The sequence below is a fragment of the Tetrao urogallus genome (assembly GCF_951394365.1).
Source record: "Tetrao urogallus genome assembly, chromosome: 1".
In the NCBI taxonomy this organism is placed as follows: domain Eukaryota; kingdom Metazoa; phylum Chordata; class Aves; order Galliformes; family Phasianidae; genus Tetrao; species Tetrao urogallus.
In genome coordinates, this window is record NC_136813.1 from 170,828,680 (window position 1) to 170,848,225 (window position 19,546).

The 19,546-nt window shown below is 38.8% G+C and overlaps 1 protein-coding gene across 1 annotated transcript in view; it reads left to right on the forward strand.

Moving 5' to 3' along the window:
• Positions 1-19,546, forward strand: part of CPED1 (cadherin like and PC-esterase domain containing 1) — a gene marked incomplete at both ends in the record, with an annotated part of 139,980 nt that overhangs the window by 35,396 nt on the left and 85,038 nt on the right. Inside the window, 2 exons of the mRNA XM_079538371.1 lie at positions 8,778-8,934; positions 10,191-10,359. Of these exons, the coding sequence (XP_079394497.1) occupies positions 8,778-8,934; positions 10,191-10,359 (326 nt within the window). The remainder of the gene's footprint in view (positions 1-8,777; positions 8,935-10,190; positions 10,360-19,546) is intronic.

Genomic DNA, 19,546 nt, shown 5'->3' on the forward strand with positions numbered 1-19,546 from the left:
CAGTTAAGGGTACAAAAAGGCAAAAATTTAAGTAAATATCTATGTAGAACCAGATACTACCAATTCCTTTCCATTTGTGTGCTATTCTTTTTTTTTTTTGACATCCTCTGCAACACTTTTCTTCCCAACAACAGCAAATCTGCCAGTTAATAAGATTTGTTTAATCCTCAATTCTGAAATTATTTGGGGAAAGAACAGTTTTTGTCAATATTTCCTCCACGTAAGGGTTTGTTTCCTTTCAAATCAGTCACTTATTTTCATCCTTTGAGTCAACAGGACTTCTCTGCAATTCCTGTTGAAAAGGATCATTGGTTTGTTATCACTGTGTGCCCTTTGGTCATCTCCCCAAGGAGTCAACCAATTTCCTATTAAAGTGAAAATACAAAGTTGCTGTAAGAATTAAGTGATCTTATTAAGGACGCACTAAATCATAGAAAAGAATAGGGGAACAGCAAGGAAGAGAGATTGGATGGGGCCCTGGGCAACCTGGTCTAGCATTAAATAGGGAGGTTGGTGGCCCTGCATGTGGCAGGGGGATTGGAGATTCATGATCCTTGAGATCCCTTCCAACCCTGGCCATTCTGTGATTCTGTGATTCTGTGAATGTACTGTGACTATGACACCACTGATACTGATAAGCAGTGGGCACTAGAGTAAAGGTTATTGTTCTAAGTATGTTATTCTATCTGATGATATTCCTAGACTATTTTTATTTATTTACTGTGTAACTCATACTGCTAAGCTTTGTGTTTAAGAGAGTATGAACCTCCCCATATTTCCCTATATCAGCTTGGCTGCTGTAAAGGAAAAGAATTGCAGAAAGTATCAGGTCAGTACTTTTTCTTTCCTTCTTCTCTTTAATGGAAAATCTTTTCATCAGTCTGAAAATTCAAATTTGTTCTAAGCATCTGAGAAAAAAAAATATGGACACAGGGAAGTCAGATCGAAGGAAGATTAGTTTAGAGGAGAAACTGGGATGTTTATGGTTAAATAGGATTGAAAAAGAGAAGAAGATGAAAGCAGTTGCTGAGTGATGGACACATGGCAGTGATTTTTTGATGTGGTATAAGAGTGGTAATGGATCCTAAAATTCAACACAGAAGGGACTAATAAAGGCTTGCTGCTCAGACTGAGAAGATTGGTTTCACTATTGCTTATACGGTGCATTTGGTTCAGTTTTTAGTCACATGCCTGATGTCTGTTTATGAGGAAGTTCTGGCATGGCTACTGAATGACCAAGGAAGTTCTCCTGGCATTTATTTCTTAGGTCAGAAAAGATGCATCTGTTTCAGAGATCCATGAGTAAAGTTTTCCTGCAAATACCTGTGAGATTTGAGGCTATTGAGGGATTTCACTTTTTCAGACTCCATGCCTCACCTCACATGGGGGTGGAACTGGGATTGGATGCCTCCTGGAATTACTGAGAGATGGGAAGGACTGAGATCCACAAGGTGAACAGAAACCCAATGGCCCACCCTCAGTTTAGGGTACAGCTAAGACATCTTGATGTAAGCACAACAAATACTGTCTTTGACAGGTTTTGCCTACAAAGCAGTGGGAATGTTTTCCTGTTTCTGCAGTGAGTCAGACTAGTCTGTCTTTCCACATAAGCACGTCTTGCTTCACCTCATCCAGGGCCCCACCTGTGCCATGCATAACTCTTTTCTCTACCCATCCAGACCACTGATTCTTTTTGAAGCAATACTTTTTCTGCATGTCTCCCTTCTGGGTTTCTTTGTATTAGTGTCACTAGTGCAGAGATTTTATGAGTGCCTGTGAGCCTTGCATGCTCCCTTGATCACCTTCAGGGCTGGCCAACATTTTTAATCACATAGGAGGTTTGCGGATAGACATGACCCTAATGAAATTGGGTGGGAGGAGAGCCAAGACAGTCCAGCTGTGTGACTGTGCTTTCACTATGTGACATGTTTACTGCCTGGTGCTCACTGAGGAGCACCTCAGCTTCCCTCCTCCCTGCCTGGCCAATCAGCCCTGCTTGTCCCCGGTGTCCCTGAGTGACTCTGGCTATGAAGATAAGATGAGTGGAGAAAGCAACAGGAGAGGAAAGCCTTAAAACCCATCACAGTCCTTTATTGCCATCCCCATCATTAGCCAACATCTAGAAACACACATTAGCAGGGCTGTTTACTTGCTTTTATTTTCTACACTTTGCCTTGGATGGTGTTGCCATCTGATATAATTAATGAGATAGAAAGCTATAGCACCTTTCCCCTTCCTCTGCCACTATCCTGGGGCCCTCGGAAGCTGATAAAAAATGCTGTCCAGCTGCAGTGAGCCTTTGGTGCTCTGCTTGCAGCTGCTGCAGTTGGCTGTCACCCCTTTGGGTGCTTGCCTTTGGGTCCAGAAAGCCCCACTTAGCCTTCAATCACATATCTTCTACTGTGTTATTAGAATCACAGTCCTAATCACATACCAATCAGCCAGCACATTCACTGAGATACTTTTTATGGTTTTACAACTTATCCATAAATTTATGTTCTGGTATGAAGGCTGCACATAGGAGAAACACTTTTGGAAAATATTGGAAAATCCTTATCTTTTAACTGTGAGGATGCGTTAGAAATGAAGAAGCAAATGTATTTTATGTGTACTCTGCCAAAATAGAGAAGCAATGAACATAATAAATGATTAATCTGAACTGAAGCTGTGTTTGCTGATGTTTTTAGAGGCAAAAATAAACAAGTACTTTGAAATGCTGTGTTATCATTTGGTTTTCTTTTTAACTCTGAAACTTCACAGGTGCTTTTAGCACAGATTTCAGTGCATTTCAACCCACAGTGCAGATTTTCTTTCCATCAAGACCTGCTTTCTTATACTGTTTTTTTCCTACTGTAAGTGCATTTTAGATAGGCATTGCTTAAATTTCCAGAAAATACTAATAATTTGAAGTTTCAAGGCCAGTAGAATAAATAGACGATAGAGAGTGAGATACTGAACCTACAGAAATGTGTCCATCTCAAATGAAGCTTGTAACACATCAAAGTCATCACAAGGGTGTTAAGTATCAAGCAAGAAATCAAATTTCTGTGAAAACAATAAAGATTTTGCCAGCACTTCACTGGGGCCAAGACTACTCCTAGCTTCCTTCAAGCGTTCAGTGCCTGCTTTGAGGCACTCCTTTCAAAGTGCACCAGTTGTAAATCCCTAAGTGTTAAAGGCTCACTTTATTTGACAACCTCAAGGCATAATGTGTGAGCCCTAGGAAAGTACTAATCTTTGTTTCAGAGTCTTTTCATCAGATAGGTCAAATGGATAACAGAAGGCAATTAAATGGAATGGATCTGCTTTCTGTGACAAGCCTGCACTGACCTCAAGTAATGTAAAAGCAGTAGTTCTTCTAAAATCGTCAATTCTCTGAAATCAGCACTGAAAAAAAAAATAAAAATGCACTTCTAATGGTCATTGCTTTCATGGTTACACAGATTAGAGCAGGTTACTACACATGGCTTAGCAAAAAGAGTAAACAGTGGGCTTTGATTAAAATGCCCTACCTGTGCATGTGCTCAGGAGTCTGCCTAAGACTGAATGCTTTTTAAGCATCTCCTGATGCAAAGTCTTTGCAGCTGTTTAACACACCTTAGCAACCTATAAAGCTTGGAAAAGAGCCCAGCTTTAAATATCAGAAGGGGAACAGTTTGTAGCAATGCCATTTGCCCACTCTTTGATCTCCAGCAGCCTACACCAGTCAGACAGATGGATGATTGCAGCACAAAAAGCAATATGAAGTCATTCTTACCCATTGAGAAGTCATGTCAGAGAGCAAAGCTGAGAGGCAAGCAGAAGTGACCTGTTATCGATCCTTTCTGAATATTGTGCTGTATCAAAAAAAAAAAAAAAAAAATGCTGAAAATAACAGGGGTGACTATTATTACTTCTTCTTTTCCTGTGTCAGAAAATTCAAGATCCTGTTAGAAATAGATTGCCATTATGAAAACTGAGGAATGTGTTCAGAAGATTTCAAATGGAAAGTCTCCCATATGCATCCAGGAGTAGTGTCCTTTTGTGTTCTAAAGTTGTGGTGTTTTTCCTGCTTAAAAGGAATTTGGATGAAAAATTGGATGAAAATTGGATGAAGACTGCAAATATTAATGTGCAGAGCTTACAATGTCCTTTATGAAATAAATTAATGATTTGATGATGTTCTCAGAACAAAGCACAGCACTTTCTACGTGCTTCATCCCATCTATAGCCATGCGCTTCATTACACAACCATGGACTTTCAAGGTCACTCAACTGATCTTGAAATGTTTCTAAAAGATCTGACAGTTGATGGGCACTTTAGAAACAAAATGACCTTTTTTTTTCCCCACAGAGACAATGATTTTTGCTGTTTTTTTTCTTCTTCTTCTTCTTTTTTTTCTGAGTGTATAAAATATAGCCTCTTTGATCTTGAGCAAACTAAAAAATTTAACAAAGAAAACCATATCATAATCCTTCTTGTAACATCAAAGAATTATATAAAAGAAAGGATAAAGAGCAGGGCACATTCTTGTTCATCCCACTTTCTTTTTCTTTCAGTTGAGGGATGGTCACTAAGTTAAACCAGAGAACTTGTAGTTCAGCCACTGGGATCTTCTGCTGTTGAATCCATTACATTTGCATATCACCACACGTCCAGACTGACCTATGCATTCCATCTGCCATCTCTGTGCATGGCCATTTACCAGGTCAGGTAAACAATGACCTGGTTGGGTGCCAGGAGGTCTTGATTTGTCCAAAAGTACTTTTAGCCTTTGGTAAACCTTTTGCTCATCCACATGCTGTAACTCTTAAATCAGCTATTCTTTATTGCACATGGGTTGAATCTCATGTTACACTCCAGAAATCTGAGCCAAAGACAAGCGAATAACTTGGGAGCCAGAAATGGGGGAGAGGGAGCAAGAAATCATAGCTGTGTAAACTGTTTGAAAGGCCTCATTAGATACAAACGTAGTTGCTGTCACTGTCATCTGATCTGCTTTTTCTGGTACTTTGAGAGATTGCGGGTGACAGAACAAAATCCACCACCAGTTCATCTAACAAAAGGGCACTTAATTTTTTTGATCTAGAGGTGTTGACTTGCTTTGGTGGTTCTTATACCTCTTGTTCACATATGCTGCCCAGATGTTTTCCAACTCAGATCTATGTTTTACCCATTGCTGTGGTTAGAGGGCTAATGTGTGAATTCAGCTAAGAATTTGTAGTGGCTTCTTTACCCATTGAAATGGACAGAGAACACTCTGGGTAGACCGAGAAGAGACTTTTAAGGTTAAGATTTGTTAAATGGTATTGTTTGGCAATGTCTTCAGTGGAACTATTTCAGAGATATCAGGATAAAAGCCTTCTTCAAGCCAGAATTCCATTGATTTATATATTTTTTTTTCAAAGTGAAAGTGGGTGTCTGATTTTAAGTCCTTTGCCTTATATTAGATCATCAGAAATGGCAGCAGCAAAATGTACTTTTGGCACTTGAGTTTTCTTCTTCTTTTGATCTTAAAAGCCTGTGCTTTTAGGAAAGGAAAGTAATCTGGACAGGAGACTACAATGCTGGGACTCAAGTAATTTCTAACTTGGTTTCCCAAGCTGGCTGACACAACTGCTGAGCCTCTCTCATTTCTACTATAAAATGTTGTTGTTAAAAATGTTGGTTATTTACAATCCTTGAAAGGACTGGTTAATTAACAACAGCTTGTTGAGTGATTTCAAGATGGAAAAATATGTCAATTACCACAAATAGTAAAGGCATTGCAGGCTAATTTTCATTGATGATAATGTTGATTAACAAATTCACAACTCCAACAAACACTGTTACTGCTTCTTAGCAGTAGCAAGAGTAATAAGAGTTGCCATGAGAACTGATGCATCTGAGTGTTCACTGCTACTGATGACTTTTTATTATTAGGATAATGATATTCATTGGTTTCTAGAAGATATACCAAATTAAGGAGCTGTCACTCCCTCATTATCTCTGCCTGGTGGTATACTATCATCTATCTCAAGGAGCAAGTGCCTCATGAGATTCTCACTTTCCTTTCTTCTTCTTCCAGCCCCTTTGTAATGAGCTTCCTCCCAGGTGGGTGCTAACAGAAACCCAATAGGCATGCTTAAGGCACCATACAAACAGGATGGTCTGCAGAATGCTGAATAATTTAGGAGCATTGTCCCATTTTTAGATCTCAATAATAACCTATGTTCTGAAGTTCCTTAACCTTCTCTTTTTTGAGAAATGGCAGGATTCCACTTTTTGTCTTATGTCAAGGCATTTTACAGTGATTTATGGCAAACCTAAGGATCTTCTCCCCGGTGGTTATGATAATTCTAGGACACTTGTTTCATCCGTCTTTATCCATTTTTATTATGAACTGCTACAGTAAAAGCTTCACTGGGTAGTAAAAAATAAATTAATGTCAAAATAATTTGCCAATTTCCGTTAACAGCTAAAATTCTGATTTTAAAGGGATAAATTTAAACCGGGTAAAGTGAAAGCCTCATCGCACTATTTCTGAACTCTGCTTTGTGAGTTAATACTTGTTACTTGTTTCCTTAGCAACACAATTAAAACAATAATTTAAAAAGGAAAATATCTTCTTTCTTTTCTCTTGAGCAACTGAACAAGTAACAAGCTGAACAGCCCTTCTCTGCTGCCCCGTTCTTATCTGTGAAATATTGGCTTTCTTTTAAAAAAGAAAACTGCATTTCAAAAATCATGCTCTCTCAACATCACTGTCATCGTAACTAAAAAAAATGCTGAAAAATGTACATTTTTGGCAAAATTTGGTTTCCAGATAATTTGGTGAGAGATTGCTCTTTCTATGGTTCTGTTAATTTTGTTACACAGCTATGGCTTCATCTGAGTCTGCTATAGGTAGCTTGGTCTCATACACGGTTCTGCCTCCTTTCAGCTGCAGGCTGTAGCTGTCTCAGTAGAACAATATGTCTCTCTCTTTTCTGCAGTATTGATAAGGAATATTTGGATGGCTGTGGCAGACTTGACTGGATTTTGTGTTCCTTTGTTACTGTTGCGGTCAATAGACCCCTGTTGCTGATCGGAGGCACGTAAGATTTGCATTCTGGAGTCTATTCTGGATTGTTTCTGATGGATGTACTGCAGGACCATGACATAGGGGATCAGGGCATGGCTCCTAGAGGAGATGTGTCTCCTTTGCCAATGTGAGGAAACATCAGAAAAGGATCTTTGAAGCCAGCCATGCATTGTGGAAGACGTGTACTTGTTTTTATAGTTCTAGTTTTGGCTGAACAGCAAAACTGTATGATGAAAATGTGGGAGTTATTTTCCCTTGCAAATAAATAACTGAAAATTACTGTGGTGGAACATCATAGTCTCTTTACAGGGTAGAAATTGCCATAGTGAAATGCTGTTATTTCTGCACAGAATGGGCATGGAAAGCAAAAGCACTTGGTTAGCTGATTTCTTTCCCTGTGCATGTTTAGAAGCAAGTCTGCTAAATAAATCACTTAATGGGAATTTGCTGGCTCATTCCTCACAGGCAAGTAGGCAGACAGTAGCCTGTTTTATCTATGCACCATCAGCAGACAGGTAGGCACTTACAAAGTCCAGATCAGTTATAATGCATAGTGCAACACAAAGATGTTGATGAGAATATAATCTGAACATGAGGTGCTATATTAATAAGTGCCTGTTTTTTATTAGCGAAGCCTTTACCCCTGCTAAATGGTGCATGTAAGGCAAAGGACAAGATTAATTTTAGATCCACTTGAGGTTGGAAGGCTGAATGGAGCTGATCTGATGAACAGCTGATGAACATAAACAATCAATATGTCATTTTAACAGGAACTGCATGAAAAAAAAAAAATAATAATCCTTTTCCTTGAATGGCGGCTCACAGCTCATCATCAGGAATACAAGTTCATTTTTTCTTTCCATTTCATATGCACTGGAGAGTGTGCACATTAAGAGAGAAGCCATACCAATATCTTCACAGCATTAGCACAATACTGTGTGTCATTAAAAAGATAAATGATGAGGTTTGGGAATAATGTGTATAGCTTGACTTTTCCCTGACTATTATTTAAGAGTATGAAATATCTAAAAGTGATGTGAGTTAGTGGTTATGGAAACTACCCAGCATGAAATTACGACATAAAAGCCCTGTGCCTTTTTATAAGCACATCCACTGACATCGCATCACAATATTTTGATTACTATTAATATTCATATGCCTCTGTAATCTTGAGGGCTCCAGTATGTCAGTCTTGCTCCATTGCATTCAGCTGGAGAACAAAGCCTGCCATAGATCTCAGGAACCACAAGAGGTAGCCCTGGCTGTCAGCATGGAAACATAGGTACATTGTTGTCTCCTGAGCTGCCTGATCACTGGCGCAAAGTCTCTCGGTTCTCAAACAAATACATTTCTCATTCAAATTAGTTGTAGTTGTGGGGAGTAGACAGTAGTCTGTGGGAGAAACGCAGGTTTTGGTCTTCTATATTTAGAAATAAAGAATGTGTATTTAGAAGGAAAAGGAAGGGTATGGGTTGTTTTTGTATGCAGCACTCATGCACTCATATAAAAGGACAACAGCAGCTAAGCTAAGCTAATGAGCTTGCCCCTGGAAGGAGGTGCTTTGTGGATGCAAAGCTCTCTGCTAGAAGTTCCAAAAAGGACATGGTCTAAGCATTTGTTATTGTGTATTTTCTACCTGTTGTTTGTTACACACTTTTTTCCCTAACAGCAGGAGATGACCAGCATTTTCAGTGGCCTGCTGCCTTTCCTTCTCATTCCCTTTGTACTTTTCAGACATGCAGCTCTCAATTGCCACCCCAGTGTGTTCCAGTTGGCACGGGCAGTCAGGGGACAACACTGCAAGCAACATCACCCACGGCGGCAAAAACAATGTCAAGAAACACATCGCCCATCTGCAGTACTTATGGAGCCAAACCAATGGAGCACAGCTGTAAGCTAATGATACCTTACCCCCAGAAATAATATGTGTTTCATAATGCATTTTGCTGGGAGTCAGGGACACAGAATGGAGAGAGAATGGAGACCACAGCAGATGGAGCACTTAGATGTGTTCTATTTTTTATACTTGCATGTTTGTTTCTGCATTAGCCAGTCTTATACGTGCTTTGGGTATGAACAACTAAGCCTTTATATTGGTAGCCCTTACACTCCTAGATAAATAAATATAGATCCAGAGTCACCTCTGAATATTTTGGTCTCATGGTGGCAGAACTGTTTCCTGTTCCATTCCTTTCTGATCCCTATTCCAGGCACACACAGACAGTCTTTTGCACAGAGGCTTTCCATTAAATGAAGAACTAAAACATATTTTAGAACTGGCTTTCCAAATGTAATTTCCTGTATTCCAGGACCACACAGATTTTGTGGTCAGTGGTTCTACTGTTTTGTGGGGGGGAAGAAAAATGCCTGTTTAACATAGATATTATTAGAATATCTTCGATAAGTGGAAAATCTAAGGCCTGAAGAAGCTGATTTTTTTTTATTTATTTATTTTTTTTTTTGTGTATGTGTGCAGACTATGGGAGTCACAGGCTGGTAGAAGTACATCACTTCCTAGACAAAGATATCTTGCATAAATATTTTATGAGTAGCTGCTTAATTATGGGTTGTTATTGTCTCCCATAATATTTGGAATCATAATTCATGTATTTGCCTAGTACAAGCATGCAGTACCACATGTTTGTGGCCTTATATTATACTGAGGAATGTGCTTATGATAGTATAGTCTTTCCATTCTTTTTGTTTTTCTGAATTCACTACTAATCAGTGTTAAATTTGGTACCCTGATTGTGCGCTTCTGTAATTTAAACTGCTTACGTTTCTTTAGTGTTTTTACCTTCACTCCGAATCTCCTGGCTTAGTAACATCTTCTTTTCCAACACTCACAACATGCCCACAATGCATTTACCAATAAGTTGTCTCAACCATAACTCTCTTCTACCATAGTTACCTTCTGTGTTTGCAAATTATGATTACAAATACTGAAGGCAACAAAAAAGACTTGATATAAAGTTTGGTTCCAGCTTTGTTTTCATCTACTGTGTTATCTACCTTGGGGAAAAAAAAAAAAAAAAAAACAACCATAAATTATTGTCTCCATTACTTTCACTATTCAAATGCTCATTTTCCTGCTAAATGAAATGCAGATGTGCTTTATTAATTCTCAATATTCTTACTGCTTCCCAGGAGTCAAGTCTCAGCTTCATCAGACCACAAGCATATCCTTAAAGCTCAAGACCTTTCTGTCATCATAAAAGCATACGTGCTAGTTACATCCTTAACACCTTTGAGGGCCTTTCTTCATTCAGCTGCTACTGTCTGGCATCCACCCAAGAAGAAGCGCTTTTCTGTAAAGGTAAAATGTTTTGTTTCCTAGTTTTTGGTTTTTTTTTTACAGACAAAATAGAGACAGAAAACCAGGAAATGTTTATCTTCTCTTTTCCCTCTTTTTTACTTGCAATCATGAGCTGACAGTGATGGTTCTTATCAAGTACTGCTTTCATATCTCAGAAAAAGTGGGGCTTCATTCATGAAGGAGAGAAGATCTGGCCTGTGCAATGGGGGCTATGAAGGACCCTGGGATTTGCTTGCTTCAAAGCCAGTTTTTGCTGGTGAAACTTCACAGCAGTTGCACAGTCGGAGTTTTCTCTAAAGCTCAGCTTCAGAACGCCCTGATGCAGTAACATCTTTTGCCTGGATACTGACAGTGTTGTAAAAAAACAAAAGTAAATATTTAAATTATTTGTTTAGATTTCTTTTTTAGGTGCAGTAAAATAGAATGGATGAGTGTCAGGGCACATCCAAATAAGGAGAAGGAAGTATTCTGTGGAGAAAGTGGCTTCTCGTGGTCTGTAGGTTTTATGGAGAAGGATGTATCCTACGTGCTTTAACTCTGGCCATCCCCAAGTGCCTGGAGAGACCCCTCTCTCTTCATGTCTAGTTTCCTCAGCAGTTGTATGGATACCAAACGTATCTTTCCATTCCTTTGTTCTTTCAGCAAGGAACTGTCCTTCCACACACAGCACTTTTTGAAGGAACTATAGGTTTGCAGCTGCTCCTTTTTGAAGGAAAAAGATCACAAAGTGGCAGTGATTTCTAGAGGTGACATAACTCCTTCAGCAGCCCTCCGAGGATGGGTGTACTTTGCTCATATAACACACTCAGGACAGGAGCAGGTCTTGTCTTTGAATCAGCGTGAACATTGTGGCATCACTGCCAGGACTCTCGATGATGCTAATAATTTGGTATGCTCTATAATTTTAGCTCTGTGAAAGTTAAATGTCTACTCTAAGCTCATGATCTAATTCTAGTTATTGAAGAAGCAGACAACTCTAGGGTACAGAACATCTCAGTTTAGACACTACTTTTGGAATGAGGTAGGTTTCCTTCTAGAAATATCTGTTGCTTTCCACAGGCTACGACTATCATAGGGAACAAGGCAAATTCTAGATGGCAAAAATTAGATGAGACAAACCTACTTACCTCTCTTTCCCTCTTCAGAACCCCACTGAAATATATTATTTTACATTTCCTTTATGTACATTTAAAAAGACTAGTGGACACCCACTTTCAACCCCTGGAAGTTTGGTTTTGTGTACTAAAATACCAAAGTGTTCAGTATCTGAAGTAGACAGTACTTTAAAGGTTATTAGTCATTAATGGCTCTGATATGGCTCTGTAAAATAATTCCAACTGAGGGAAGTCTGCTGAAAGGGGTGCCAGTCATCATTTACAGAATACTTTGCAGCTGAAGAAGCAATAAAAAAGACAGATAGAAGCAGCAGCACGTCTGCAGTATTCCTGTCTGGTTACTACTTCTGTGGTGTTACATCTTCCACAGCTTTAGGCAGACTTGTCAAAATGGCAAGAAATATACAAAAAGTAGGCACCACAGAAAGCACCATTTGTAGTGATGAAGAATTTCAAATACAAATCAACCAAACATTGGAACGCATGTCTATAAGACTGCCTTTCCAATAAGCAGTGCACACTGTATAGCCTGGGAGGAGCCAGGGAGATTCACTCAGCAGCCAGAAGCTCCACTGGGAAATCAGAGAGGCTACTGTGCTTGGTGCACAGGCATCAGGCAGGAGTCATTAGAAAGGATGGCATCAGTCAGGAAAGAGACTTTGGGAAAATTCTCTTTCAATTAATTCAGTCGTAGATCAACTTTGAGATGAGATTACATCAAGTTTCTAGGAAACTCTGTGGAGTCATCACTTGTTGCCAGAGAGATATACAGTGCCAGCATCACGATTTCCTCTTCCAGACTTTACAGTGGAGCTATGTGTGTTTGTACAACTAATCTGGTTCAGCATGCTTCTGTAAGGATTATGTTTTTGCCAGCTCTAGTGTGTAGGAGATGCAGTTGTTACATGAAGATCTAGCATGTCAGTAGTTGATAAAAACAGAAATGATGTCTAAGATCTGTTCTTCCACTGATGGACAGAATACCCATTGATGTCACTGGGAACTGACTGCGCCTATAGAGGAGACTTGGGTCTGGAATAAAATTGTTACTGTGTGATGTGTTCTTTTCTCAAGAGTAGCTGATTGAACTCATCTTTTAAAATGAATAGTTTTAATCTGCTGTATTGTATCATAGATGTATCGCTTTCAATAATGTTGCACAATAATTTGGAGATTTGCATAGTATATATAAGCATCTGTTTAGCAAATTTTCTTGCGCCAGTGTAATTAAACCATTATTGATAAAAAATTGACTCACAACTTTGGCTGAATTCCAACTTTACCACCACAAACTAACACGAGGGTGCATCTTTAGTACTACAGACTCAGTATCTTGAGTTTAAAATTCGATCTTCTGTGCAAAACAACCCTTTATGGTTGCAAAAACTAACCAGAACGTGGTATATGTGAAAGAGATATTTTTCAAGTCTGGAGATGTGGTACCAAATGACAACAAATGGTTTACAGAAACTGCGTAAAGATAAAAAATAAGTTTAAATTAGTTAAATAACACTCTACTCTCCACTGTTAGTAGACTGTTGTAAATAATTTTTATGACTCAGATTTGCTTATCCTAATCAGAGTGATAAGTCTTTATAATGACTTCTAGAATAAGCATTGGCCAAATGGCAGTTCAGGAAGAGTTCAAGTTCGTTTTACTCACCAGCTGCCGGGGCTTTTTTCCGATTATGCAGATTTTAGAATCTCAGTTCAGAAAGGAAAAAAGTTAAAACTTGAATTGGCATGAAGATTTTGTGTGTGCTCAAGGGGTGGCAAAAGTACAACTCTAGATCTGGGTCCTGGTTGGGAAGATGCAGGAAATGCAGTGAAGAGAATGGCTTTCTGCCACACAAATGTTATGAGGCTCACATAATAGCCTTATTTCCATGAGGAAATTTGGAAACTCTTTATTTAGACCATCTGTGCTTTGAAAAAATAATAATAAAATGGAAGTTTTCTACTTTGCATATGGTACCAATTAAGGGAGGGATCTCTATGTGCAATAATTGCCTTCATATTAATCAAATACGCATGTGTATTAAACAAAAAGCTGACCTACGAATAATTTTCTGTTTTATAGAAGCTAGTGTGTAAGACATTCATTTATGATTAATTATCCCAAGGTTTAACACACAATATAAAGTACTTCCTTTGCTCAGCCATTAGTTTTTCCCAATCTGGTTCCAGTTCATAACAAAGGATGCAGTTTTGCAGAATTCAGTAGTGCCACACTGTGCGTCAGCTGGGAAGATTCTTCTGTGTTGTAGGCTGCCTTGAACGGCTCCCTTTCTGTCTCATTGTCCATTTGCTCATCAAAAACATGTGTCAGGTTCCTCCCGGACTTGAATTTGTTGACTGATTTATGAGCATAGCCCTAGATGACCTTAGCTGAGACTATGCTTATCACTTAAAAAGTGATTTTCAAGTTGCACAGTGAAGTAAACATACTAACCTGAAGCTGTTTCACAGAATCATAGAATCACAGAATGGGTTGGGTTGGAAGTGACCCCCCTGCCATGGGCATGTTTACCAACCAGATCTTACTGTGGTATGACACTATAACCAAAATTCTCTTTCTTGTATATTAGGTATTTGAAAAATTGAGTAAAGAAAAATAATTATCATACTTAACATACATGCAACTAAAACTGGATGCTCAACTATCCAAGAAATTTGTCTTTTAATAGGACATGGAAATCTGGTTTAGAGCAGAATGCAGAAAATTAGGTTACAGTATTGCCCTCCAGTGGCCAATTTTGATACTACTTCACATATTTTATATGAAATAAAATGCAAGTGTTCATGCAGATAAAAATCAAAATGGTTAGAGACAGCAGAAACTTTCAGGACTTTTTTCCTTTGTTTTAATTTGAGATTACCCATTCTTGCCCTGTTACTTAGCAAGAGTAAATGCAACAGAAAATTACCATCAACTATTAATTAAATTGCAGGCTTATTTGGGAATAAAATTAAATTTGTGCATTAGGTGTTGTTAGAACTTACCACATGTATTTCACTGTTCTTTCAAAAGGCCTAAGCAGAGAATCTTCCTGATATACTGAGCATAGCATAGTGGCTCTGATTTCTCTACTCAAATCATTTAGAACCCATTTAGTCTGTTTGGACTGGGGAAGATTAAAGGTTTGCTTAGACTGACATTCCTTTTCTGGCATAAAAGGTACTTGTATCTAGGCAGATTCTACCCATTTCTGATAAACTGCAAGTTAAGACGCACTGAACTGAAAGTGGAATACGTCTGTGTTTCATAAACTCCAGTGGACTTATGTGTTATGCAGTTCTCTACCCTCTTCATTTTCTGCGTCAGGCATTTCAGTCTGTAATGCATTGTAGAAATACAGTCAAAATTCTTCCTGGAGTTCTTTCCTGCTTTTTTTGACATGAACATCACAGTTTCTCTACTAAGAGCTCTAGACCGATAGTTCTTTATAACAAGTAGATATGTCATAAATAAGTCTTGACACTTTTATCCATGCCTTAGCTCTCTGCTTTTCTTCTACACCACAGACCTTCTGGCTCTTCAGTCCAAGCAACGATATAAACATGCCTCTGTGTTTTTCCCAGAACTGTCTCTTTTATCCTGCTTCCTTTCTTCACTTGCCTTTCAGCATCTCTTAATTATCTCAGTTGCTTCTCACAACAAACTGGGAAATGTCATTAGTAAATCATCTTTACTCTTTCCCTAAAAAATTGATTGGACTGTGTTGGAAAATCATTCTAGTCCAGTCCCATTCAAAGGACCTAATTTAGTTGCTGTGGAAGCTAGTGAACAGCTTTTCACTGACACTAGTTATCTTTGGACTTAATCTTAAAAGCAAGGATCTTTAAGGTTTTCTCAGGTGATCTTTTCTCTGTTTTTCTTTGCACCGGCGAAGATTTAAAATAAGTCATACTGGAGCAAATACTGAAATTATTGGCGACTGTCCACTGAAACTTGATAAACAGAGAGACAAGGGTTATTTTGTTCAGAGCTATTACATGACCTTTCTTGACAGTAACATATGTAAAGAACAGAAAATATTCATAAATATATATATATTTACTCATAAAACAGCTGAATAACATCCTGACTTCCCCCCTCACAAGTGCCATGTAAGATGTACAGAGAATGGCATAACATAGCAATAAATCAGGAGTGAAATAAACAGAAATATCTAACGCTATCATTATCAGCTTGTGATAAATGACTGCACTGTTTTCTCTGCAAGGTATTCTAGAATTACTGCTTTTGATTGTAGGTACATTTTTCTCCCATTACCCATATTGCAATTTTTTTTATATATTGCAGTCAGTGGTGAAGTTTGCCTTTGCTAGCAGGCAATACAGAAAATAGTTTCACTGCAAAATATTGCTTCTGTGTGGAATCAGTATATGAGTATATGAGCATATTCCACTTTAGATATCTAGATACATCCACACATACAGTCAAAGGGAATATTGTTTGTGTCTAAAAAAGTATTTCTGTATCTGTGATCAATTACTCATACCCCAGAGTATTTGGATTTGGTGAAGGAATATCACTAAATATGGATCCATCAAGAATAATGAATACAGAAAGTGAACTGAAAGTACACTACTTATACTGAAGAAGTTAGAAGAGATTGATTGAATTAACTCAAGTGAAAGCATCCTTGGTTATTTTCAAAGAGAGGTAAATGTATTAAGTCTTTTGAGAACCTGCAAATCCAACTGATCAGGAAGGCTGCAACAGCTCTGATGCTGTAGAGAAATTTGGAAAGAACACTGTTTGATATTTGAAAAAGACACATCTTTTTGGAAACCAAAGGTTATGTTTTACTTCCCCAGAAGTAAACCTTACTTTCAACTGTGATACCGATAACTTTACCTTTCATCTAGTTTTGAAGACTGCAAATAAGGACCATCAAGGTCACTTTAAAATGTATTCATGCAAATCCTATAGAATATGGTGCCTCAGATCTCGAAGTCCAAACCTCAGAATTGCTTTGAACTACTCAGTAGCTTCAGTGGCCTTTCATCTTCTATCTGCCTGCCTCCTGTGCAGGTTCAGAGCTCAGCTAGAGCTCCAAAGGTGGGATACTGTTTCAGGAAAAACTGATGAGCTCACATCGTTCTAACAAAATCAGGATAGAAGTGGTTAATTGATTATATGTAATTAACTGGCAGTTGGTATTATTAGCATACTCAATATCACTAATAGATCAGATAAACCATGATACTAGTCACTTCAATAATGTTCATAATGTTAATAATGTTCTAAATATCCTCTTATAAATAACCCTCTGAAGTTCTAATCCCACTCACCCAACTGCTCACTCACTCTATGCGCTCCTGTCTACAGGCAGCAGGGTTACAAACAGAGCCCCACTCTCCCTGGGGGCAGTTCTCTGCTTGCACACAGCTCTAACTGGAGAAGTGGAAGCTCCAGATCTGTGTACACCCACATAGGACCCATGCCAAGGCTGACAGCCCACTAAGCCCTGAACAGCCCAGGAAAAGCTATGCTGCTGGTGGGCTGAATTATGGCTGTGCCTGACCAGTTTTGCCTGCTCCTGTTTCTGCTCCAAATCCTCTTTCCCCCAGCCCACCCCACTGCAAATTTTCATGCTTTTTTTAATGTTATTTTTCAAGCTGGGTCCTTCTTCGTCATTTCCTCATTGCTGTTTAATCTTGCTGTTGGTTTATCATCATCATTTTAGGGCAAAAACCCTCCCAGACCATTTTGTATATTCCAGTCACGCAGGTTTTGTTATCCGTGAGATTTTTGTCAAGGGTAGACTGCATGAGCTCTCCCAGGATTTATCTCCTTCCTGCCTTCAGTGTCTCGTTTAGATTCTTCACTAGAGGAACAGAGCAGTTTCAGATTGCAATTAATGTCACCATTTTGAAATATCTACCCCGGGATGACATAAATCATGTTCTTGAAGTGTCTGTGTTGTGCAATGAAGTAAAAAAAGAACCTAAACATAAACCACCCAATCTTGTAGGGTGTCATTCCTTTGCATACTGTGACACCTAAGTGATTGTGTGTGAGCTGTGTCTCTGAACTCCTACTGAAATTAACATAAAGCTAAGTCAGTGAAGGTAGATGTTATAAGTTTGCATGTATTGCCATTCCTAAGGTTAGTTAAGGAAAATCTTCCTTTTTTGACTTGTCATGTGGCAAAGCTGTGCTGAGATGGAGCTAGCAGGCAATCCCAGAAGAATTGCTACAGTTTGTTTTCATTACAGTAAAACTCCTTTACATCTTCTGTGGAGTGTTGGAGTCTGACACCCACTGCACACAGTGTACGTGCCATGTCTGCTCCTCAGCATGCTCTGGATAGGTCTCTTAAAACAAAGGAGTGGAGGTGGGAGAAACTGGGACATAGCTGTCTGATTTAATTTGTACCTTTCTGAAGCAAATCCTCAGCTAACTATTCAGCTGACTGCCCCAGGCTGCCCTAGAACCCATCTTAAGAAATGCATTTGCAGAGAACATGCCAGAGGAAAACCTTCTGAAGGGAATTACTATGCTACCATAGCATGCAGCCCTATGAACTCCTCTGCTCTCCTTTAGTGTCCATGAGTCTGTTCATGAAGCTTGTCAATTACACCGCATTTTTATTCAGTCTTTTAGACCATTCACTGGTGATTCCATGTATTTTTTGAGGTCCAAAGGAATCCATTGCAGTGAAATCATAAGGCTTATTTTAATGGCTTCAGATTTTTAAAAAATAAAATTCAAAGTGGATAGAGAAAAAGCATTTTAAATTTAATACTGTTACCTGTTTTTTTTCTCCAATGGCTTATCCTAAAGCAGAAACAGTTATCAGTGAGGTAAAGATCAATGAGTTAAAACTCATCTCAATTACATTCCTAGTTCAGACTGCCTTTGGAGAAAATATGTTTTGATCCCTGTGCTTTAACTAGATTTGCACATTCTCTGAAAGGTATTATGTAAATATGTGGAATATACTCCTAACTATAAGCATCCAGCACATGGATGAACATTTCCAAGCTCCTGAGAACTCTTGCAGTTCTGCACACAATGGTGTCATTGTACAATTGTATGTCCATGTGTACATTAGGTTTTACAGCCTACTAAAAATTTAATCTCTGTTCCTCTGCTCAAAAATCTGTCAGCAATAGGTCAGCTTTCTCACAGGCTAAATTCCTGTGATTGTCACTAGTTTTTTTCCTTTCTGTCCCCTTTTGCTATTCTGTGCTGCTTTTAATCAACCTCAGTCAATAACGAGGTTGAACCCTGCTGGGCAGGTGGTCTGTTTCCTCAAAGGTGGGAGAACGTGCCTCAGTGGTCATCATTTGTAGCAATCTTCAGCTTAGTGACTTCAGCGTTCTGCAGTTGAACAGAACTAAGTGTTGAAAACACTCAGAAAAACTCAAAGTTGCTGTAGGTATTCATATTTCTTATTCCCTGTCTATATATTCTACATTTTCCCTATTAGGTGCTGAGAACTCTGTAGAATCCACAAGAGTCAAATGTAACCTGAACTGGTTTGAACAGGATTTTTTTCATGAACTGGAATTGAACCTGAAGCATTTTTCTGGTGTCTTTGTTGGTCCTGAACCAAGCTGTCTAAATATTTATTTTCAGTCATTGGCTTAGAATAAACATTGTCCTAAAACCTGATATCCTATCATGAGGACCCGTTGAGCACAGTTGTTTTTTTTCTAATCTGCCCAAGGAGGACTGTAACTAAAATGCAGTTCCTTGGAGAAGCCAGTTTGATTTCAAGTCTGTTGTGTTGGAAGCAGTTTGCTGCTTTAGCTGTGAGTGCAAACTGTGCAAATCAGCCTCCCTTTCAGGAGTTCTGGCTCGAAATACATGCGTTGCCTATCCTTTGTGTTGCAGTATTTAGGAACCAATTGGTGGAGATGAGCAAATGGCCTAATGGACTTTTTCTGTCCCTCTTGCTGTTCTTTCTAGTAATCGCTCTCTCTCTCTCTCCTTATAAAATTATGTAGCTCCTTATGTTCCCTGTGTAGCAAAGCAAGGCAACTTCTCACTTAGCTCCTCGAAACCCACTGCAGACATAGGAAACTAGAGAAGAGGTAAAAGCTAATCAGCAGCA